Consider the following 24,883-nt stretch of genomic DNA (forward strand, 5'->3'; position numbering starts at 1 on the left):
TTTAGGGGCCCTAAAGCGTGAGAAGAAGTCTGGAATATAAATGTCTAAAAAAATTTACGCATTTGGATTCCGTGAGGGGTATGGTAAGTTCATGTGAGATTTTATTTTTTGTCACAAGTTAGTGGAATATGAGACTTTGTAAGAAAAAACAAAAAAAACAAAAAAATAAAAAATTTCCGCTAACTTGTGACAAAAAAATAAAAAATCTTCTATGAACTCGCCATGCCCCTCAAAAGTGATCTTTTTATAGCGCCGCAGCGATTTTACGGTGTTTTTGCAGTGGTCAGAAAAAAAAAATTTCTGTCACTGCGGTGGGGCGGACTGAACACAAGTGTGCGCACAAGATCAGGCCTGATCGGGCGAACACTGCGTTTTTTGTAGAGCCTATAGAACTTTTCCTATTCTTGTCCGCAATTGCGGACAAGAAAAGGCATTTTCTATATAGTTCTGGCAATGTGCGGATCCGCAAAATGCGGAAAGCACATTGCCGGTGTCTGTGTTTTGCGGATCCGCGCGTGTCCGTGTTTTGTGGATCCGCGGATCCGCAAAACACATACGGACGTCTGAATGGAGCCTTACAGGGGGGTGATCAATGACAGGGGGGTGATCAGGGAGTCTATATGGGGTGATCATTCAGACGTCCGTATGTGTTTTGTGGTAAAAATACAGAACCTTTTCTTGATCACATGCAGACCTTTAATGCCCAGATTACCATGAATGTATCGTCAATGTCAAAATGACTGTTCTGGACTTCAAAAAATTATCCATGTACCCACTGAAAACATCAAAGATTAACTTGTTAATGCTTGGTGACAATGTCAAAGTGACCGACCAATCTTTACAGTTCTTTGTTTTAGAACTTATGGTTGGTTTTATGGCTTCTAGACATTTTCTAATAATGTTCAAATAAATACACGGAAAACACAATAATTTATAATAAAAGACATTTATTTTGGAAATAAAAACTTCATTTACACTGCCTAATCCATTTTGCATAGCTTTTTAAAATGTGATAGATTTACATTATACAGTAGCAATTATATAAACATACTACTGATATGACATATACTAGGTATACTGTACAATCTGAATTTGCCAAACCTGCCTCTATCTGTTATGCTTTATATCAAAGATTATGTTTGCACACAGAGAAACTTCAGTCATCACTTAACATTACAGTTTCTTAGGATACTAGTGTTAAAAGGGGTTTCACTTCTAGAATGGCAAATATCTACACATGCATAGTTTACTGCTTTTAGTTTAGACCCATGATGTATGTTTCTCAGCTGCCACTTTGCTCTCGTCAGAGCTTCCCCTATACTGTCCTGATGCAGCAAATAGAAACACTATATTGGTATGGCATGGCCAGCAGGATTTGTGCATATGTTGGTCCATGAATGGTATGGGTGAGGAATGTATTTTTCTTTCTTGTATTATGTTCAGATCTTTTGAAATTTGAATATGGTAAGAATACACTATGGGCATCCTGTTTTAGGAATGTGATTTAAATCCCAAGACAAACTGAGAAGTAATCAGAACGTTAAGTGGCGATCAGCAGGGATAAGCATGCGTTTATTCCATCACTATCTTGTGGATTCATAAAATAGGTACAGTTTAGGAGCTATCTGTGAAAATTGACAAAAGCAGTCTTCTTGCCTGTCCTGTTTCCGATTCCCACTTATGCCTGAAGTTGGTCTGTTTGCCTATCTAGAGAGGCTTTATTCTGGTTCTGTGAGAATATATTTAAAGGAAATCCAATTTATTCTACTTTGGTTGAGTCTTTTAGGCAGATGACTGCGTGTACAGCTGCAGTTGTGACCGCTCATTGCTAATTACTGCCCCATGTAAAAGTGCCAAGCAATGAGCAAACGAACAAGCAAAAAGGATCACTTGTTGGCAGCAGATTGTCCCCAGATTGGTCCCAACAAATGGATGAATTGCCTATAGACCCTACAGGGAAATTTCCAGATGGGCCGATGCCCATGAAGCCACTCAAGCCCTCTTGATGGCCACAGGCCAGGTACAAAATGATATGATGCTCAACGGCCACAGGTACCCTCCTGAACTTGACTGTATTATTGTCCTCATGATGGTGATACAGTTGAATACTGTGGTGAGGGCAACAGTATTTTGTGCTGTCCTGTGGTATTTGGTTCTGCTGGGGCGGTATTCTATACTACAGTATTGCAGGCCCCGCCAACTTCAGTTGTCCCTGCCTACTTGTTTTGGCTCATCTTCTATCAGTTTGAACCCACCTACAACACGGGCCACTTTTAGTTTTTTTTTTCCAGGACTACTTTAACTTCTCAATCTACCCCTGCAAACAATAAACGGAAATGAATGGCCACACTAACAGTCATTAGTAGTGAATGATCGCCCATACAGCATTTAGTTTGGGAAATTATCTGGGTGTGTAAAAGTTCCTTAACCCCTTCATAGTTAACACTCAACTGTGATGGTGCAGAATCAGTAGCTAGACTCGTACCATCAATGACATGTGGGTGCCAGTTGTATTATACAATGGATAACACGGCACCAAAGGTGTGTTCCAGATGGAAATACCCCTTCAAGTATAAGATGTGTGCATTAATCAATATGTTCAAAGTAGTTCTCATTTATGTAGTATGGAAAGGGCAGAAAAAAATGGGCTCTGTGTATGGTTTCTATGTAGCAGCCTGTTATGCATGTACTCAGCAAGCAGTTGTCCCCATTTCCCATTACAATCGCATGAGATCTGCTCATGGTACCAAAGTTATTAAACTTCAAAGTCCAAGCCTATCTAATTACGTTCAGCTTTTTAAAACAACTCTTTAGAGCCAAGATACTGCCCAAATGACGTCAAATCTATTCTGGGCATTTCTGTAGAACTGTAATCTTCTTTTATAGGACAAGTAAACGTCTTACATAAAACAGAAAGGTTACATGTAATGCTTGCTAAAAGTGAAGTTTATGGGGTAATTTCTGTTCAGTTAGTATAATTCTATATCCTTTATAAATCTCCAGGCTCGAAATGTGAACTTGACCTAATGATATTCAGTCCATGACATCTACTAGCCATTTTTGTAGAATACGATATCATTTTAAAAACGAAAAAGACAAAGAAAGTGTATAAAACTGTATTATTTTAGCTCTTCTTTCCTCTTGTGGTTCTAAAAAGCTATATTAATTTGCAAATTATATGATTGAACATGTTGAAGATTTGCCATTGCCACCACCTGCAGCAGCTCCATCAGCAGCTATGAGTAAAAGAGACAGAACACAACAATTAGATATACGGTAGTTTTTTTTCTGTTTTTAGTTGTTGTTTTTTTCACATTACATGATCATACTGTTAAAATGCAGTTTGGGATTAAGTTGTCAGCCTAACCCAATTTTCTACCACCCACTGTTTTATCAATTATAGTTCATGTGTTTAACACATAGGTCATATGCTACATTACAGAAGAATATGCTGGCTCAGGCAGTCAGGGACAGCTAACTGAAAATAAATTGATTGAATAACTAAAGTGACTTTGGCAAAAGAGGATTTAGAAGATTATGGATTAAGGCTAATATCATTAAATATATTTTGTGGAACTGGGAAACCAAAGCATTTAGCAGGTACAGGATAATACTGATACAAGTGTGATTATACAAGTGAGATCATTGTTAAACGGGTTATCCAATTTTTTTTAAAAAACATGGCCTATCCTTAGTATCAGTAGGGATCTGACTCTTGACACCCCACCTATTAGCTTGTGTAAGAGATGTAGCTTCTTCATGGTTTACATAGGTCCATATTGCACAATAACTGTACTTCTTTGTAGAAACATTTGTTTTGTACTTTGTGTAAGAATAAGCCAGCAACATTGAAAAAAAATTCAGCAAATGGTATTTATTATATGAATTGGAATGGGTGATTGGCTCTCACCTAGTGAACTATGACGGGTGCTGCTAGCTCACAACTTGGGTGCCCAACCCAAAATGGTAAAGGGTATTGGAAAAGAAGGGGAGTGAGCACTCACAACACTTGGACCATAGGATACAAGATGAATTTATTAATTAGAATAGGGCCTGTTGTGTCCATAAAAAAAAAAAATATACATAACATATACTAAAATACAATCAAATGGTATAAAATAGCAAATTGGTACCAATGAAAAAATACCCTGTTGGTGGGGTGAGTCGCTTAATGGCAAATACCGTACATAAATATTTCTTCAAGCACATATAACCGGCACTGTTCGTATTTGTTGTGCCACCATCCACAATTTCAGTATTTGATTCCCAAAGATGTTAAATGGATTATTGTTGTTGTTAACAGTTCACAGTTCAAATAGAAATGTCCCAAATGTCTGTGATAGATCAATCCAAGTACTAATTTAATAGCTGATTTGATAGTGCATACAAAGTTCCAGCGCTACAACACGGTAAATGTCTCCGTCGGTTCTCCTCTTACAGCTATGATTGTGACCGCCTAGACCGGTACACTTAGATCGCCACTATTCCAGATAGTAGTATAAGTTCCTACCTGAGTCCCGGCACTGCGTCCCGCTGCTGTGTCAGCCGGTCAGTCCTTCCACGAGGTGTGTGTGCTTCGGCGTCCCATCGCGCACGTCTCAACTGGATGACGTCACACTCGCAGGGCTGGATCGACAGGACTAGTGCCTTAGTAGTAGCGTATGTTGCTGTATAATGGAGCGATGGTTATAGTTGAAGATTTTCTTATCGCATGGCCATGAAATTTTTTAAGAGAGGTTCCGCAGGTTAAGTGGGCGCTTCATCCTATCACCAGACGCGTTTCGGGGTTTCTGCACCCCTTTCTCAGTGGTTGAAGCGCTCAACATCCCACTCCACCTTTTATAGCGCATTCAGTACTCAGGAAATTCTGGATTCTGGATCATTTGGGTGCTAGCATTCCGTTCTGGTTTTAGTGCGGTTTTTGGTGCGGTATGATTGCGATTTTTTCATTAAGATGCGTTTTTCCCAATTTTGCAACTAGTATATTACAAAACCTATGCCAACTTGGATACTAAAGTATAACATCACATTTAATAAATAATACACAAATAATTTACATTAAAAAAATAAATATGTGTGTTTTAAAATACAAGCTGAGAGGCCCTTATCCTTACTGGGAGACATTGCAAAATATAAAAAAAAAAATATATATATATATATATATATATATATACAGTCATGTGAAAAAATTAGGACACCCTTTGAAAGCATGTGGTTTTTTGTAACATTTTTAATAAATGGTTATTTCATCTCCGTTTCAACAATACAGAGAGATTAAAGTAATCCAACTAAACAAAGAAAACTGAAGAAAAGTCTTTTCAAGATCTTCTGTAAATGTCATTCTACAAAAATGCCTATTCTAACTGAGGAAAAAGATAGGACACCCTCACATGTATTCCCTCTTAAATTGGCTCAGATCTCACACCAGGTGCACATAATTAGTAGATCGTTACTCTGCATGTTGAATGAGGCTTGCCCTATTTAAACCTCAGACATTTAGTTTGGTGTGCTCCTGACTGTTGAAGTGAGAGTGAGCACCATGGTGAGAGCAAAAGAGCTGTCAGAGGACTTCAGAAAAAAGATTGTAGCAGCCTATGAGTCTGGGAAGGGATTTAAAAAGATCTCAAAAGATTTTGAAATCAGCCATTCCACTGTCCGGAAGATAGTCTACAAGTGGAGGGCTTTCAAAACAACTGCCAACATGCCCAGGACTGGTCGCCCCAGCAAGTTCACCCCAAGAGCAGACCGCAAGATGCTAAAAGAGGTCTCCAAAAACCCTAAAGTGTCATCTCGAGAACTACAGCAGGCTCTGGCTACTGTTGATGTAGAAGTACATGCCTCTACAATCAGAAAGAGACTGTACAAGTTTAACTTGCATGGGAGGTGTGCAAGGAGGAAACCTTTGCTTTCCAAGAGAAACATCGAGGCCAGACTGACATTTGCCAGAGATAAAGTTGACAAAGACCAGGACTTCTGGAATAATGTTCTTTGGACAGATGAGTCCAAAATTGAATTATTTGGACACAACAGCAGAGGACATGTTTGGCGTAAACCAAACACAGCATTCCAAGAAAAGAACCTCATACCAACTGTGAAGCATGGAGGTGGAAGTGTCATGGTTTGGGGCTGCTTTGCTGCAGCAGGACCTGGTCAGCTCACCATCATAGAATCCACGATGAATTCTACTGTGTATCAGAAGGTGCTTGAAGAACATGTGAGACCATCAGTTAGAAAATTAAAGCTGAAGCGGAACTGGACCATGCAACATGACAATGACCCAAAACATACTAGTAAATCAACCAAAGATTGGCTGAAAAAGAAGAAATGGAGAGTCCTGGAATGGCCAAGTCAAAGTCCAGATTTGAATCCCATTGAGATGCTGTGGGGTGACTTGAAAAGGGCTGTACGTGCAAGAAACCCCTCAAACATCTCACAGCTGAAAAAGTTCTGCATTGAGGAGTGGGGTAAAATTTCCTCAGACCGATGTCGAAGACTGGTAGATGGCTACAAGAACCGTCTCACTGCAGTTATTTCAGCCAAAGGAGGTAACACTCGCTATTAGGGGCAAGGGTGTCCTATCTTTTTCCTCAGTTAGAATAGGCATTTTTGTAGAATGACATTTACAGAAGATCTTGAAAAGACTTTTCTTCAGTTTTCTTTGTTTAGTTGGATTACTTTAATCTCTCTGTATTGTTGAAACGGAGATGAAATAACCATTTATTAAAAATGTTACAAAAAACCACATGCTTTCAAAGGGTGTCCTAATTTTTTCACATGACTGTATATACATATGAGGCGGGGCTGGATTTATGCTTGCAGTAAATAGTGGGATTAAGAGGTTTAAGGAGCGGTGATCCCGACTTCGAGGGGGGGGTCCCAGGGTCGATGAACGGCCAACCTGGGACCCTCCGTCAGAGACGGGACAGCCGCCCTACAGGAAGCCGAAGATCTCCAGGTCCGAATTTAGGAAGTATACAGCCAAATTCATAGATATGTTTGGATTCAGCTCTGGACATCCTCTTGATGAAATCACCCCCTCTCCAATGTTTATTGATTTTTTCCAACGCCACAAAAAATAATTTGGACGGATCCCTATTGTGCACCTCATCGTAATGTTTAGAGAGTGAATGTTTTGCGTATCCCTTTTTAATGTTTGACATGTTCACTGATTCTGGTTTTCAACAGCCTTTTTGTCCTGCCAATATATTGGCGTTTGCATGGACATTGTATCAAATAAATGACTCCAGATGAATTACATGTAAGGCAATCATTAATCTCCCAAGTAAAGGAGTTATGAGCTGAATGTATTGTGGTTATCTTCCTTTCTTGTACGCTCACTTTACACCCCATACAACGTCCACATTTAAAGAACCCCTTAAGATTCAAAAAGGAACCCAAATGTGTTTTTATGGGTCTCTTTTCTCTTATAGATAGTACTCCCCTTCAAAGAAAAAATAATTATGTTCTAAAATATACTGGATCCCTTCCAGTATTAATTGGATTTGGGGGTCTTCAAAAGTACCACTTTTTCTTAATTGTTGTTTAACCGCCTCCAATCCCTGTTGGTGGTCTATAACTGTATATAGGGACTGGATGTCTAGAGTCCCTATAATCCAACCCGGTTCAATGACCAGACCTTCTAGAATCCGGATAATTTGTGTGGTGTCCCTTAAATAGGATCTAGTATTTTTCACCAAAGGTTGGAGCTGGGTATCTATGTATCTCGATAGATTAGAGGTGATGGATCCTATTCCGGACACTATAGGGCGTCCCGGAGGATCCGTCAAACTCTTGTGCACCTTGGGCAAACAGTAGAAGGTGGGCAATCTTCCCTCTGTGCCCAAGATGAATTCAACCTCCTGTTTCAAAAGGATTCCCCGCTCCAACCCTTTTTTACAAAGGTCCTCCAAACCTTGGTTAAACCCTTGTATTGGGTCACCCTTAAGTTTCGTGTATGTTTTTTGATCTGTCAACAGCCTCAGGCATTCCCTGTTATATTGATCAGTATCCAAAATCACTGTCGCCCCGCCCTTATCGGCCGGGCGTATCGTTATCTTATTATCTTTTTGCAGTGATTTGATGGCCTGAATCTCTTGTTTAGTTAGATTGTTATTATTAGGAGGCCTTATTGCAATCTTCCTAAGGTCGTCTTCCACGCATTTTTGAAATGTTGCAATTTCCCTGCTAATTTCATTCCGTGGAAACATTTTGGATTTCTTTTTTAGGGAGGTATATTTGAATGACTATCAGTTTCCCGTCCGGGATTTCTCTAATTATGGGATTTTTTATATAATATTTCCTAAGGCAAAGATTCCTAATAAATTTTTGAACACCTATATATGTTGAGAATTTATCTATAGTGTTGGATGGGGCAAACTTCAACCCCTTATTAAGTAAATTAATTTGTGGAATAGTGAGGTTTTAGAACTTAAATTAATTATTGATCCCACCTCTGGGTTTGTGAGTGTCTCCGGTGACGTGGCTCCCTTTCTCTTACTCCTCCTCGTCTTTCTCTTACTGGGTAGTGCTGTTGTTGGTGATTTGTGTTGTTGTGATAATATGTGTGTGGGTTCCGTGTTTGATAATTTGTTTGACAATTTTTTCCTGTCGGGTATTGGTGTCTGGTGTTCTTGTGCCTCAAATTGTATGGTGATCTGTGCCGTGGTGGTGTCCGATCTCTGTGTCTCGTGCGTGTTCTGTGATGTGCCGGGGTAAGATCTAAAAAATGTTGTTCTGTCAATTCTTCGTATCTGTTATTAATTGGTACGTTATAGGTGTTTATTCTTTCTTCGCTCCTTAGTTCTATATCTGTCACTCCCTGATGGGGATTATTGTCATCCTCCTGAGTCTCTATAAATCTTTCTTGCTGTTTATTTTTATAGACTTTTGTATGTTTCTTACTTTTTTTATTAATTATATCCCCCTCAATTTTTATATTCAGATCCCCCAGGATTTCTATTCTTCTTTTGATAATTAAATTCATCAGGGCAATCGACTGATTAGTCAATAGATTATTCCATTCCCTGGTGAATTCATCATTAATAAGGTCCTGCTCTGGGCTTTTATTAATTAGTAGTCCTTTTGGGATCTTGGTTTCTTCTATATAATATTGTAGGGAGTATATGTTATGTATATTTTTTTTTAATGGACACAACAGGCCCTATTCTAATTAGTAAATTCATCTTGTATCCTATGGTCCAAGTGTTGTGAGTGCTCACTCCCCTTCTTTTCCAATACCCTTTACCATTTTGGGTCGGGCACCCAAGTTGTGAGCTAGCAGCACCTGTCATAGTTCACTAGGTGAGAGCCAATCACCCATTCCAATTCATATAATAAATACCATTTGCTGAATTTTTTTTCAATGTTGCTGGCTTATTCTTACACAAAGTACAAAACAAATGTTTCTACAAAGAAGTACAGTTATTGTGCAATATGGACCTATGTAAACCATGAAGAAGCTACATCTCTTACACAAGCTAATAGGTGGGGTGTCAAGGATAGGCCATGTTTTAAAAAAAAAATATGGATAACCCGTTTAACAATGATCTCACTTGTATAATCACACTTGTATCAGTATTATCCCGTACCTGCTAAATGCTTTGGTAGGAACTTATACTACTATCTGGAATAGTGGCGATCTAAGTGTACCGGTCTAGGCGGTCACAATCATAGCTGTAAGAGGAGAACCGACGGAGACATTTACCGTGTTGTAGCGCTGGAACTTTGTATGCACTATCAAATCAGCTATTAAATTAGTACTTGGATTGATCTATCACAGACATTTTAGACATTTCTATTTGAACTGTGAACTGTTAACAACAACAATAATCCATTTAACATCTTTGGGAATCAAATACTGAAATTGTGGATGGTGGCACAACAAATACGAACAGTGCCGGTTATATGTGCTTGAAGAAATATTTATGTGCGGTATTTGCCATTAAGCGACTCACCCCACCAACAGGGTATTTTTTCATTGGTACCAATTTGCTATTTTATACCATTTGATTGTATTTTAGTATATGTTATGTATATTATTTTTATTTATGGACACAACAGGCCCTATTCTAATTAATAAATTCATCTTGTATCCTATGGTCCAAGTGTTGTGAGTGCTCACTCCCCTGGTATTTATTATATAGAGAAAGTTAATACAAGCCACTTACTAATGTATTGTGATTTTCCATATTGCTTCCTTTGCTGGCTGGATTCATTTTCCATCACATCATACACTGCTAATCTCCAGAGGTTATGACCGCCCTACAATCCAGCAGCGGTGGTCATGCTTGCATACTATAGCAAAAAGCGCTGGCCTCTCTGGTGACCGGGATCATGGGAGTGTGTATAGGCGTTTGCGCTATAGTGGTGGCTGTAACCCCTGGAAACGAGCAGTATATAATGCGATGGAAGAATGAATCAAGCCAGCAAAGAAGACAATATGGACAATAACAGTGCATTAGTAAGCGACTTGTTTTTACTTTTATCTTCATTACAAATGCCATTTGCTGAAGTGAGACAACCGCTCTAACTCCTTTAAGAAGGGACATCAGGTACATGAAATTGTCATGGGCAAAGCAATACATTTTCAGAATCAATGATCTCATATTCAGCAATGGTAGATGTATCCATTTATGAAAGGAGCGTGCTGTCAGTAGTGTTCCAATTATTTTTATGGAAAACAATACATGTAATAAATGAATGTTTTATCTACTGTATTACCAACCTTTCTTTGCAGCAATTTCTTCTTCTTTCTTCTTCTTTTCATCTTCAATTGCCTTCATATTGGCCTCATACACATCTGCCAGGGCTTTCCATTCTTTTTTGTTATTCATCAAACCATCCAACATTGGCTGTATTTCCACATGGAAGCGAGAAAATTCCTACAAATGGTGAAATCATTCTTTAGCATTTCTAAAAAAAAGTTATTGTGTTCATGTAATGTTTCCATATTTTCTACTTTAGTTTGCAAAATATTACTTAAAGTGGTGTTCTGGGATTATACATTGAATACATTGATGGCCCCCACCAATCAGTAGCAGTGACTTCTCTTCGGTAAAGATCCAGCTATTACTAGTGCAACAGGTTAGACCTTTTAAGCCCAGTTCTGAATTATCCAAGCTACCATACTATACACAGCCATATGTTTGTGGATATCGCTGTAGCCGGTGAAGTGGCCACAATGTGCTTCACACTGCTGATTGGTATGGGTGCTGGAGGTGGCAGGTGACTTATGTAACAGATGACTTGAGATTTGTGAGGGTTCAGTATGGTTTACTGGCAAGATTAGTATTGCAAATGTGACAGAACCCGAGACAAAGGCTACATATACAATTTTGGACACCAGTGGACAAAAAATACACAATAGAGCTTGATCAGGTTCAAAAACAGGCAACTAAAACATAAGGAATGGGTGGACTAAAGAACCCAGAAAGATGATCAAATTAGGGTTATTCACTTTAGAAAAAAAGACAACTGAGACGAGATCTAATAACCATGTATAAATATATCAGGGGTCAGTACAGAGATCTCTCCCATCATCTATTTATCCCCAGGACTATGACTGTGACGAGGGGACATCCTCTGCGTCTGGAGGAAAGAAGGTTTGTACACAAACATAGAAGAGGATTCTTTACGTAAGAGAAGTGAGACTAAGGAACTCTCTGCCTGAGGAGGTGGTGATGGTGAGTACAATAAAAGAGTTCAAGAGGGGCCTGGATGTATTTCTGGACAGTAATAATAATATTACAGGTTATAGTTACTAGATTTCTGGAGAAGGGTCGTTGACAGAGCCATCTTTACTGCGGGACAAACGGCCCAGTTGCTCCTGGGGGCACTTGTTATTGGCACATGATTGAGGGGCATCTATGGGGGTACTTGTTACTGGCACATGATTGGGGGGCATCTATGTGGGAACTTGTTACTGGCACATTATTGGGGGCATCTATGGGGCACTTGTTACTGGCACATTATTGGGGGCATCTATGGGGGCACATCTTAGTGGCACATTATTGGGGGGCACTGTGGGGGCATCTATGGGGGCACTTGTTACTGGCACATTATTGGGGGCATCTATGGGGGCACTTGTTACTGGCACATTATTGGGGGCATCTATGTGGGCACCTGTTACTGGCACATGATTGGGGGGCATCTATGGGTGCACTTGTTACTGGCACATTATTGGGGGGCATCTATGGGGGCACATCTTACTGGCACATTATACTGGGCCACTGTGGGGGAATCTATGGGGGCACTTGTTACTGGCAAATTATTGGGGTGCATCTATGGGGGCATTTCTTACTGGCTCATTATTGGGGGCACTACGGGAGCATCTGCTGAGGCCACAAAGAAGGGGTATTTTATATGGGGGAAGGGGGAGAGGAACACTATGGGGGCTTCTACTGAGGCCACAAAGAAGGGGTATTTTATATGGGGGCTCTGTATAGGGGTATTTTATACTGGGGTACTATGGGGAAGGGAGGAGAGGAGTACTATGGGCTCATCTACGGGGGCATGAGGAAGGGGTATTTTATGCAAATTATGGGGACACTGAGGACATCTACTGGGGCACTATATATGGGGCATTTTATACTAGTACATTATGGGGGGCACTAGGAAGAAGGGGGAGAGGAGCACTATGGGGCATTTACTGGGGGCACTATATAGGGGTATTTTATACTGGCACATTATGGGGGCACTATGGGGACATTAGCTCAACTGGGGGCATTAAAAGGGGGTATTTTTTGCACTGGCACATTATAAGGAGAATTATTACTACTGGGGGCATTATGATGGGCTTTATTACTACTGGGGGTATATGGGGAACATGATTACTAGTATGGGCACTATGGGAGCACTATTACTTCTAGGGCACAGTGGGGACATGTTGGGGGCACTGTAGGAGCACTATTACTACCATGTATGCTCTAGCAGAGAATTATTCCTATTGGTAGGACTTTTGGGAGCACTATTACTGTGGGGGCACCTTGGCACAGTATCAGCTTACCACAATTATTTTTGGGGGACGTTATGTTTACACTATTAGTGCCAGGGGCACTATTTGCTCGGCGCAGTTATTTTATAATTCTGAAGGGCACTATCTGCATGGTACTACTATTATCAGGGGGTTTATCTGTTTCTGCAGTATAGTATTGGGGATGATAGAAAAGTAGTAAACTAAGATTTTGTTTGTCAAACTGCAGAAACGAGAAATGGCAAAAAAAATGGTGGTCTGGTCTAAAGGTCTGAAAGGAGAAGATGAGGAAAGAGAACATCTACATCAAAGAGACGTCACTGGATGTAAGAGGTATGTGGCGCTGTATTACCCTATATGTAGGGGTGGATGGAGGGGTTAGTAGTACAGTACTATCTACACATTGTAATAACAGAAGTAATCTGTAAAATACTATATATTTGTGTCAGAAGTTGTCCTTTTTTTATTTTTAGAATAATGATACAGCCATTTTATTTGATACATTTGTGCTGATTATTTTTTTTCTCTCTATATTAAGGGACACTATAGTCACCAGAACCACAACAGCTAAACGTAGTAGTTCTGGTGTCTATAGCCTGTCTCTGCAAGCTTTTTAATGTAAATACTGACTTTTCAGAAAAAAAGGCAGTATTACATTACTGCCAAGGAACACCTTTAGTAGCCACTCATCATTATTAAAGTTTACTTCTCTACGAGGAGTGTGGATTTTTTTTCTGTGTGTGTGTTGTGGAGGGCGTGATTGCATGCTAGGGTGTGGGAAGGCGGGATCAAGGGGGCCCAAGTATATTCTTGCCCAGGGTCCAATCAGTATTAAAGACGGCCCTGGTCGTGGATCCAGGAAATATTTTATTTTCAGAAGATGAGGAAAACGGGTTTCTTCCTCATAAGTGCTTTTTTTTTTGCCTTCCTTGCATGATAACAGGCTGGAAATGGATGTACATCTGTGTTTTCTTCAGCCTTACAAACCATGTTACTATGTGATGAACTAGTCCGCTGTCATTTACCTCAGGTCTATATATAAACTAATAATTATCATTACTGTTATTGCTAGATTTTAATCAGAGAATATACCATGCAGACTATTCTGTTTAAAAGTTTTAAGCTGGCAAACATAAAAAAAGACATGGCCGTCATTCAGAAATGTGTTTCTCTTTTATGTTAATTGCTTACTTTATATACAAATGTGCAGACAAAGTCAATGAAACCGCACTGGAGTTTTGGCAGTTCTGCAGATTTATTTCTGTCCATCATTGGCTGTAATCGAATAACAAATTATATATTAGGAAACAATCAGACATCATTGGAATAATATTAAAAAGAATTGCTTGTCAGTGAAATTCTGTTCATAAATGCATGCTAATTTTCTATTGAAAGTAAGCACCATAAGACTTCTGATTTATCCTGAAGAGTATCTTGTGCAAGCTAAGGGACATTAAGCCCTAGTGGATGTTGGTTATATATGACTGTCTTGCACTTTTTAATAACCTGATTAAATCTGGTATATCAATAATGTCTATGTAATTTCTAGTATAAGTTTATAGCCAGGAAAGTTCACCTTCTCCTGTTGTACAGTTTAATAGTTGCTGACACAAATAAAAGGAGAATTAATGATGCTCCACACTCCAGAATTCTGGCTTTGAAAAGTCGCAAAATAGCGCTTTTGCTACTTTTTGGGTAACTTGGAAAAAAATTTGCAACTTTTGCATTTTTCACCACTCACTGCAGTTTGAAAGTGGTTATGGTTAGCTATGTTAAGTAGTTTCACTCTGGAGTAGAATTTCTAGACAAAAGTGTTAGATTTAAAGAGGACCTGTCACCTCTCCTGACATGTCTGTTTTGTAACCATTTGCATCCCCCATGTACTAACAATTCTGAAGCATCTATTCTTATGACTCTATGTTCTGCCATTCCTCTGTTATTTCTACTAGAAGTTTATGAATGCATTGTCAGCAGCTTGCAGTAAAGGTACAGCTGGGTGTTACCAGTTGGGGGCGTGTCTCTGCACAGTCTGACACCAGCAGCACTGATTGGACAGAGTCAGGCATAATAGCTACAGGTAACACCCAGCAGTAACTTTACTGCAGACTGCTGGCAATTTATTGTAAACTTCTAGCTGCAATAATACAGGAATGACACAGCACAGAGTCATAAGAACAGATCATTAATATTATACTTACTTATATAGAGCTGACATATTCCGCAGCCCTTTACAGACATTAGCATCACACTGCCCCAATGGAGCTCACAATCTAAGGTCTCTATCAGTATGTCTTTGGAGTGTGGGAAGAAACCGGAGGAAACCCACGCAAACACGGGGAGAACATACAAACTCCATGCAGATGTTGTCCTTGGTCAGGACACCAAGTGCAAGGCACCAGTGCTAACCAGTGAGCCACCATGCTGTCATTACATGAGGAATGCAAGTCATTAATAATAATAATAATACAGACATGTCAGGAGAGGCAACAGCTCCTCTATAAAGATGCATCAAATTTAACAAACAACGAGTGACATTTGATAAACTCAGAACAAAGTACTCCAATGCAAACTGTTGCCAGACCACACCATTCCTTGGCACAGTAATGCAACAAATCTAGATATGTGTACTAGGTATGTGCATATACCAAAGTAGATTTCTTATTTTGAAGTTACAACATATGGTCCAGGAATTAAATGTCAAGTTCAGACTTATATAATTTTCTTCCTACAGTATTTTGTATGTTAAAGGGGCTGACCAGGATTTTGATATTGATGCTTAACTTCATGTTTAATAGTAGAGATGAGCAAAGTTCTCTAAAATTAGATTCGGTTGCTTTGCCAAATTTTACAAAAAAAATCGCTTTGTGACTAATTACTTTGTCACGAAGCGCATATCTTTGTAAATAGCGGGTGCAATAACAGGAAATGGCTATTGTGCTGCCCCCATCATTGAACCCCTCAGATGCTACATCTGAGATTAATTAAATTAAAGCATTTTAGTGTTTGCAATAAAAAAATATTGTACTTACTTCATCAATTTGATCACGAAGAGGCTGCTATGGCCATCTTGCTTGAAGATCCAGCATGAGATCTCGCTCGGCACACAAAATTTCGTCTAGGATCTTCAAGCAAGATGGACTTGGCAGCCTCTTTGCACTCAAATGGATAAGGTAAGCATGATTTTTTTTTTTTTACCGCCATTTCAGGGAAAATTTAATTATTACCACGAAGCATGAGGAAATTCGACTTTGACGCAAATTAAATTTTTCCTGAAATTTGGATCGAAGTCCATTTCGTAAACTTTGATTCGCTCAACACTATTTAATAGCAAATACAGTAAATGAATTGGCACAAGTTGTAAACATGGTAATTTAGCATCTGTTTAGTAAGGGAGAGATTGGTGGTAACGTGCGTGTAGCCATGTCTCTAGGGTAATGATTCTTCATGCAATGCAGTTACTCACAATAGGCTGTTGCTGAAGCACAGTTCTCTCCAAGTCACCTTGTTCCCAGAATTCAGCCGCAACTAAAAGAGCAACCTTTTAAATAAGAAACAACGTAAGAAACAGAAAGCACACTCTATAATCCATGCCCAAAGGTACTTTTACTGCCGGACAAGATAGACAGAGAGATATTTAAAGTGTACCTGCACTTTAAAACACTTTTCATATGTCATGGCGACATATGAAATGTTTTGATCAGTGGGGCCTGAGTGCTGAGATCCCCACCCTAGAACGAGGAGAGAGAAGCGCTCACATAGTGGTCTTTCTCCTCACTGCAGGAGACAGAATCAAGATGGACTCATACGGGAAAATTCATTATTCCCCTTAAAGGGGTTGTCTCACTTTAGCAAGTTGCATTTATTTTGTAGAAAAAGTTAATACAAGACACTTACTAATATACAATTAGGTCCATATATATGTTTTTATTACCTGTTCACTAAAACATATTCAAGTTATAGTTATATAATGGTCATGGACATAAAGTGTATCCACATTAAAATTGGATTAAGGGTTTAGGAGTTTCAGCTCCTTTACATGTAAGCACCCTGCTTTTAAAGGGACCAAAAGTAATTGGAGAATTGACTCAAAGGCTGTTTCATGGGCAGCTGTGGGCAATTCCTTCATTATTTCATTCTCAATTAAGCACATAAAAGCCAATTGCTTGCATTTTGAAGATTTTACTGAGAATTAAACATGCAATCAAGGGAGCTCCCCATGCAGGTGTAACAAGCCATCTTTCATTTGTGAAAACAGAAAAAAAAACATCCAAGCAATTGCTACAATATTAGGAGTGGCAAAATGAGAGAAGCCCCTTCACAACAGCCAACCAAGTGAACAATACTCTCCAGGATATCCAAATCTACCATAAAGATAAGACTGCATGAAAGTAAATACAGAGGGTTCACTGCACAGTGCAAGCCACTCATAAGCCTAAAGAATAAGAAGGATAGATTGGACTGCTAAAAAACCATCTTAAAAAACTAGCAAACTTCTGGAAGAACATTCTTTGGACAGATGAAACCAAGATCAACCTCTACCAGAATGATGGAAAGAAAAAAGAATGTCGAAGGCATGGTACAGATCATGATCCAAAGCATATCACATCATCTGTAAAACACGGCGGAGGCAGTGTTATGGCTTGGGCATCCATGGCTGCCAGTGGCACTGGGTCCCTAGTGTTTATTGATGATGTGACACAGGACAGAAGCAGCTGGATGAATTCTGGGGTTTTCAGAGACATACTGTGTGCTCAAATCCAGCCAAACTGATTGGTCAGCGTTTCATAATACAGATGGACAATGACCCAAAACATAAAGCCAAAGCAACCCAAGAGTTTATTAAAGCAAAGTGGAATATTCTTGAATGGCCAAGTCAGTCACCTGATCTGAACCCAATAGAGCAGGGGTACTCAACTAGTTTTATTAAAGGTCCACATACCAGGGTCTGCAGTCAGGTGAAGGTCCGAGCTGAACGCCAACAGTAAAGATGCCATGCGATCATGTGATACATGCGCGTGGGGCGCTCTGACGTTATAGTGGAGCGCCCCGGGTAAGTCCCAGAATTAGTAATGGCCACATTAGTGCCCCAGTAAGAATAATGTCCCCATTAGTGCCCCCAGTAAGAGTATTGCCCCCATTAGTGCCCCCCTTCTCTGCTTTTGCAAAAAAAAATAAAAAATTTGCATTCACCTGGCTGCGGTGAACATTCGCTGCTGACTGCACGCTCAGGACCGGTGCTCTAACGTGATGGCGTCTTGTAGGTCCTGTCCTGAGCTTCTAGTCAGCAGGGAGTGTTCTCCACAGCGTGAGCAAATGGAGGTGGAGGTACCGTAATACAGTGTTTCCCAACCAGTGTGCCTCCAGCTGTTGCAAAACTACAACTCCCAGCATGCCCGCACAGCCAAAGGCTGTCCAGGCATTCTGGGAGTTGTAGTTTTGCAACAGCTGGAGGCACACTGGTTGGGAAACACTGCCGTAATATATATTTTTTTTTACTAGCACAAGTAGCGGTGGAGGTAAAGGCTGTACTAATGGGCGTTCCATGATGGAAGCGCTCATTAGTAAGGATACTTTCACACTTGCAGCAGGATGGATCCGACAGGCTGCTCACCCTGTCAGATCCATCTTGCCACTACTTCGCCGTGCCGCTGCTCTGTGCCCATCGACTATAGTGGGGATGGGGGCAGAGTTACGGCGCAGCACGGTGAGAGGCCGCCAGACTAAAAGTACTACATGTCCGACTTTTTCGTCTGGCGGCCCCCTCAATATAATAAACATTGGTGGCGCAGTGCGCCCCCCCTCAAAATAATAAACATTGGTGGCGCAGTGCGCCCCCCCTCAAAATAATAAACATTGGTGGCGCAGTGCGCCCCCCCATCACCCCAGTATAATAAACATTGGTGGCGCAGTGCGCCCCCCCATCACCCCAGTATAATAAACATTGGTGGCGCAGTGCGCCCCCCCATCACCCCAGTATAATAAACATTGGTGGCGCAGTGGGCAGTGCCAATGAGGGTTAAAAAATAATTTACTCACCTCCTCCAGTTGATCGCGTAACTGCCGGTCTCCAGTTCTTACTTCTTTCTTCAGGACCTGTGGTGACATCACTGAGCTCATCACATGATCCATCACCATGGTAATGGGCCATGTGATGAGCTCAGTGACGTCACCACAGGTCCTGAAGAAAGAAGTAAGAACTGGAGACCGGCAGTTACGCGATCAACTGGAGGAGGTGAGTTAATTTTCTTTTATTATTTTTAACCCTCATTGGCACTTCCCACTGAGCCACCAATGTTTATTATAATGGGGAAGGGGGGGGGGGGCGCACTGCGCCACCAATGTTTCTTATACTAGGGGGGGGGCGCACTGTGCCACCAACGTTTCTTATACAAATACAGGAGGCGGGTGCCGGAATCAAATAGCCGGCACCCGACCTTTGTGACAGGGGGCTGCGATCAGCTACAATTAACCCCTCAGGTACCGCACCTGAAGGGTTAACTCAACTGCAGCTGATCGCAGCTCCCTGTCATAGAGGTCGGGTGGCGGCTATTTGATTCCAGCACCCACCTCCTGTATTTGTAATACAGGTCAGTTTTCTTCATTGGTGGCGCAGTGGCCACAGCCCCTCCCCTCCTCCTCCTGCCTCTTCTTATTGGCAGCGGCGGGGACAGCAGCAGCACAGGGGGGAGGGAGAGACTCCTCCTGCGCTGCTGAGAACTATCATCAGCTCTTGTGCCCGCCGCTGTATTGAGCAGAGCTGCTAGAGTGTGCAGGAGGAGGAGCGCTACATGTGGAGGAAGCCCTGTCTCACTGCGCTGTGGGACAGGCGGAAGTGCGCCGGTAAGCTCCTCCTCCTGCACGGCACAGTGTGCAGGAGAGGAGCAGCGCTCTGAACGATGGCCGGGGTCCGGACAACTGGCGGCCGCGGTCCGTATTTGGACCGCGGTCCGCCAGTTGAGTACCCCTGCAATAGAGCATGCATTTCACTTGTTACAGACTAAACTTCAGACAGAAAGGCCCACAAACAAACAGCAACTGAAAACCTCTGCAGTAAAGGCCTGGCAGAGCATTAAAAAGGAGGAAACACAGCGTCTGGTGATGTCCACGAGTTCAAGACTTCAGTATTAGAAATCAACATTTTATTTGCAATTATTTAATTTGATTTAGTTCCTCACATTTTTATGCAATCATTTTGTTCTAACCACTGAATTAAAGCTGAAGGTCTGAACTTCAACTGCATCTGAATTGTATTTCCAAAATCCATTGTGGTAATGTACAGAACAAAAAATAGAAAAATGTTGTCTCTGTCCAAATATATATGGACCTAACTGTATTGTGATTATCCATATTGCTGACTTCACTGGCTGAATTTATTTTTCCATCACATTATACAATGCTCATTTCCATGATTACGACCACCCTGTAATCCAGCAGTGGTGGCCGTGCCTGCACACTAAAGGAAAATGTACCAGCCTCTCTGATGGCCAAGACCGCGGGAGCGCACATAGGCTGGTGCATTTTCCTATAGTGTGCAAGCACGGCCACCACTGCTGGATTGCAGGGTGGTCATAGCCCTGGAAACGAGCAGTGTATAATGTGATGGAAAAATTAATCCAGCCAGTGAAGGAAGCAATATGGATAATGACATTACATTAGTAAGTGTCTTGTATTAACTTCCTCTACATAATAAATGATATTTGCTGAAGTGACACAACCCCTTTAAGCCTTTTTTTGCCTTTTCTAGTCACAATCTTCATTTCTTCCGGCCTCGCTAAGTCTGCGAAAAGAGGGTATGGTGAGGGTGGAATGAGAACATTGCAAGGGTGGGACCATAGGCCCTGGATAATTCACAATTATTTATACCATAAACTGGCATAAATAATGACTGAAGTCTCATTTCATTTAGGCATACGAAGAGCCGGAGGAGGCAGGTAATTTATTAAACTGTCTGCGCCGTATCAATGCCCGCTAGCACATGGACCACGGCCATAGACTTTCTATTCAGCCCGTCCATGTAGCAAATAGAGACAATGCACTATGCAAACACTTCTCATTTTAGCAATCAGACCCCCATCTTTCTAAACCTTTGATATGTTGCTATGACAGTACAGTGACACTTTAAATTCGAATGTTACTGATGATGTCATAAATGTCAAAAAAACATATAACAATGTCATTCATAAAAAATGTTGATCAATAACTGCAACACATGAAACTAAGTAGAACTAAATTGAAAAATAACATTTGATTTAAAGTGGAAACTCCTTCAAATTCACACATGGCGTGGGTGGGGAAGGGGGCGAGCCAGCCGGCCCATCTCATTTATAATTTTCTACGCCTGTTTTAGGCATAGAAAATTGTCTAAATCTACTCCAGCAAGGGAGCTGGCGTAGATTTAGGCCGGCAGTGTATGCGCCTAAGTTATGTAGAGGTCAGCGCCTCTACATAACTTAGCCACATCATGCGCCAGTGCAAGGGGTATTAAATCTAAAATGCCGTTAATAAATAACACCACTAGCGCCTTTAAAACTGGTTTATGTTACTTGTGAATCAACTAGATTTTAAGATACAGTAAAAGAAATAAAAGAAGTAAAAGAAATACTCTGCGGTTACACAAGTTACAGTGTACTGTAGGTACGGCATGCACAGATCACTGTAAAATAAAGACTATATAAAACAACCAATTCCATTATGATTGATCCATCTAAAATACAGTGCAAAAATACAACATAAAATAATAAATATCTGACCTTGCTCTGGACTTCCCATGGTTTTGTAATAGCAGATAAATCGCATGCTGTCATCATCATAGCCCTATGGCACAGACATAATAGCTGTTATTCACTGTATAGTGGTAATACTATCATCTATGCAGCAATACCAATTTTGGGGAATTAATGGCGACACTGATGGACTTCAAACAACATTCTACTTCTGAAGTGGATTGAAAAACAAAAACTATAGCTATGCATTGATTAACATAAAACATGAGTTGATGAATTTAATTACGAAGGCATACATACATAATGATTTCTTTTCTTGTTGTTTCAAGTGACAAGTAGTCAGTCCACTTCTGCTGGTCATCATAAGTCTCAGACTGATCAACGATTTTCTGAAACATTGTTCTCTTCCTGTGAGGAGGAAAACATATCTCCAGAATTAACATTTATGCCATTAACATCAGAAATTATTACTGGTAGAAATAAACACTGGAAATTCACAAATAATGTTTTGTTTTGCATCTGGTTAACAAAGGGTGGGGAAGGAGCTGAAATGCAACTTTATTAAAAAATGTAACACATTAAATATTATTTTCATGTGAGGGAAATTATAAGGTGTCTATTTTGCGTCTATACATATTCATTTTATATCTATGTTTAACCTGCACTTACACAAGAGGGGGATTTAGCCTTGGGAGGCAAGAGTACAAATTCCACAGCTGACAATTCTTTTTCTTATCTGAAACCAAACATAGAAACTAAAAGCTTCTGTACAATAGGACAGTTTCTATTGTATCGGTCTGTGTATAAATACGTGCACTGTTCATTGCAATAAAGAGGCCATTATGAGAAACACACTTTTGCATGTGTCTCTGTGTCGTGACCTCCCAAGCCAGCTCACACAATTACAGAAAAATGAGGACATCACATCGTCTGAGCAGGGCATGACAGTACCCCCCCTTCTACGGGTGACCTCCAGACACCCCAGACCAACCTTATCCGGGTGGGATCTGTGAAAAGCCCTAACCAGTCGGCTGGCACTGACATCCAGCGCCGGAACCCACATCCTCTCCTCAGGGCCGTATCCCCTCCAGTGTACCAGGTACTGAAGGGAACCCCGAAGAACTCTAGAGTCAAGAGCCCTGGAGATCTCGAACTCTAAATTTCCATCGACCAGAACAGGAGGTGGGGGCAATGGTGATGGTTCCACCGGTCTCACATATTTTTTCAATAAAGACCTATGGAATACATCATGGATCCTCCAAGTCTGCGGAAGATCCAGCCGAAACGCTACTGGATTGATCACCGCAGATATTTTGTACGGGCCAATAAATCTTGGACCCAGTTTCCAAGATGGCACTCTCAGTTTAATATTTTTAGTGGACAACCACACCAGATCACCCACACACAGGTACGGACCAGTCACACGTCTCTTGTCAGCCATTCGCTTATACCTCTCACCCATCGTCTCCAAATTCACTTGGATCCTCCGCCAGATAGAAGACAAGGCAGAAGAAAATCTCTCCTCCTCTGGCATCCCAGAGGAACTAGTCCCAGAAAAGGTACCAAACTGAGGATGAAAACCATATGCGCCAAAAAATGGTGACTTACCCGTGGACTCCTGCCTACGGTTATTCAAAGCAAACTCTGCTAGGGACAAGAATGAGGACCAGTCCTCCTGATTCTCCGCCACAAAGCACCTCAAGTAGGTCTCCAGGTTTTGATTAGTACGCTCTGTCTGTCCATTCGACTGCGGATAAAAAGCCGAAGAGAACGAAAGTTGAATGCCAAGCCGAGAGCAGAATGCCCTCCAAAACCTGGAGACAAACTGCGTGCCCCTATCAGAAACCACATCCGAAGGAATACCATGCAATTTCACGATATTATCAACAAAAATCTGTGCAAGAGTCTTGGCATTAGGCAGACTAGTTAACGATATAAAGTGAGCCATGCTAAAACGGTCAACTACCACCAAAATTACTGTTTTCCCGGAGGAACTCGGCAGATCCGTAATAAAGTCCATAGACAAGTGCGTCCAAGGACGAGACGGAATAGACAAAGGAAGGAGTGAACCAGCCAGTCGAGTATGAGCAACCTTAGATCGTGCACAGGTTTCACAAGCTGCCACGTAATCCTCAATGCTCTTACATAACCCGGGCCACCAAAACCTCCGGGACACAAGGTCACAGGTGTACTTACCACCAGGATGTCCAGCAAGGACAGTATCGTGATGTTCCTTGAATGCCTTGTATCGCAGTTCTTCGGGAACAAACAACCTCCCTGGGGGACAAGAACCAGGAGCCCCCTCCTGGGCTCCCAACATCTCCATCTCCAATTCGGGGTACAGAGCGGAGACCACCACCCCATCAGCCAAAATCGGAGCAGGATCCTCTGAATCACGTCCCCAGGAAAACTGTGAGACAACGCATCTGCCTTGATGTTTTTAACCCCCGGGCGAAAAGTAACCACAAAATTGAACCTGGTAAAAAACAGTGACCATCAGGCCTGTCTAGGGTTCAGAAGCTTGGCAGATTGCAGGTAAGCCAAATTCTTATGATCCGTATATACAGTAACGGAGTGAGACGCCCCCTCCAACCAGTGACGCCATTCCTCAAAGGCCAACTTGATGGCCAGCAACTCTCTATCTCCCACATCATAATTCTTCTCGGCGGCCGAGAGCTTCTTGGAAGAAAAAGCACACGGGACCCACTTGCCAGGAGATGAACCCTGCGACAGCACCGCTCCAACCCCCACTTCTGATGCATCAACCTCCACCACGAATGGCTGAGACACATCGGGCTGCACCAGAATGGGAGCAGACGCAAAACACTCCTTAATAGTCAAAAAGGCCTGCAATGTCTCATCCGACCAAACAGAGAATTCTTTGTCATATCAGTCAGAGGTCTTACAATGGTAGAATAGTTCAAAATAAATTTTCTATAATAATTAGTAAACCCCAAAAACCGCATCAAAGCTTTCTGATTCTCTGGTCTGTCCCATTCCAGAACCGCCCGGACCTTTTCGGGGTCCATACGAAAACCAGAGTCAGAAAGCAGATATGCCAAAAACGGAAGCTCCTGCACAGAAAACACACATTTCTCCAATTTGGCATATCATTTATTCTCCCGAAGGATCGTCAAAACCTGTCTCACATGATCCTGATGGGTCTTCAGATCAGGAGAGTAAATTAAAA

The 24,883-nt window shown here is 41.3% G+C and overlaps 1 protein-coding gene across 1 annotated transcript in view; it reads right to left on the reverse strand.

The window, feature by feature from the left end:
- Positions 1-3,174: 3,174 nt before the first annotated feature.
- The window catches only part of LOC120990963 (rod cGMP-specific 3',5'-cyclic phosphodiesterase subunit beta-like), a 100,230-nt gene continuing 78,521 nt past the window's right edge, over positions 3,175-24,883 (reverse strand). Inside the window, exons 17-22 of the mRNA XM_040419854.1 lie at positions 21,994-22,101; positions 21,721-21,784; positions 16,434-16,508; positions 14,162-14,245; positions 10,724-10,880; positions 3,175-3,224 (exon numbers count right to left, since the gene is read on the reverse strand). Coding sequence (XP_040275788.1) covers positions 3,175-3,224; positions 10,724-10,880; positions 14,162-14,245; positions 16,434-16,508; positions 21,721-21,784; positions 21,994-22,101 — 538 coding nt within the window. The remainder of the gene's footprint in view (positions 3,225-10,723; positions 10,881-14,161; positions 14,246-16,433; positions 16,509-21,720; positions 21,785-21,993; positions 22,102-24,883) is intronic.

This window comes from Bufo bufo, chromosome 2 (genome assembly GCF_905171765.1).
Source record: "Bufo bufo chromosome 2, aBufBuf1.1, whole genome shotgun sequence".
Taxonomy (NCBI): domain Eukaryota; kingdom Metazoa; phylum Chordata; class Amphibia; order Anura; family Bufonidae; genus Bufo; species Bufo bufo.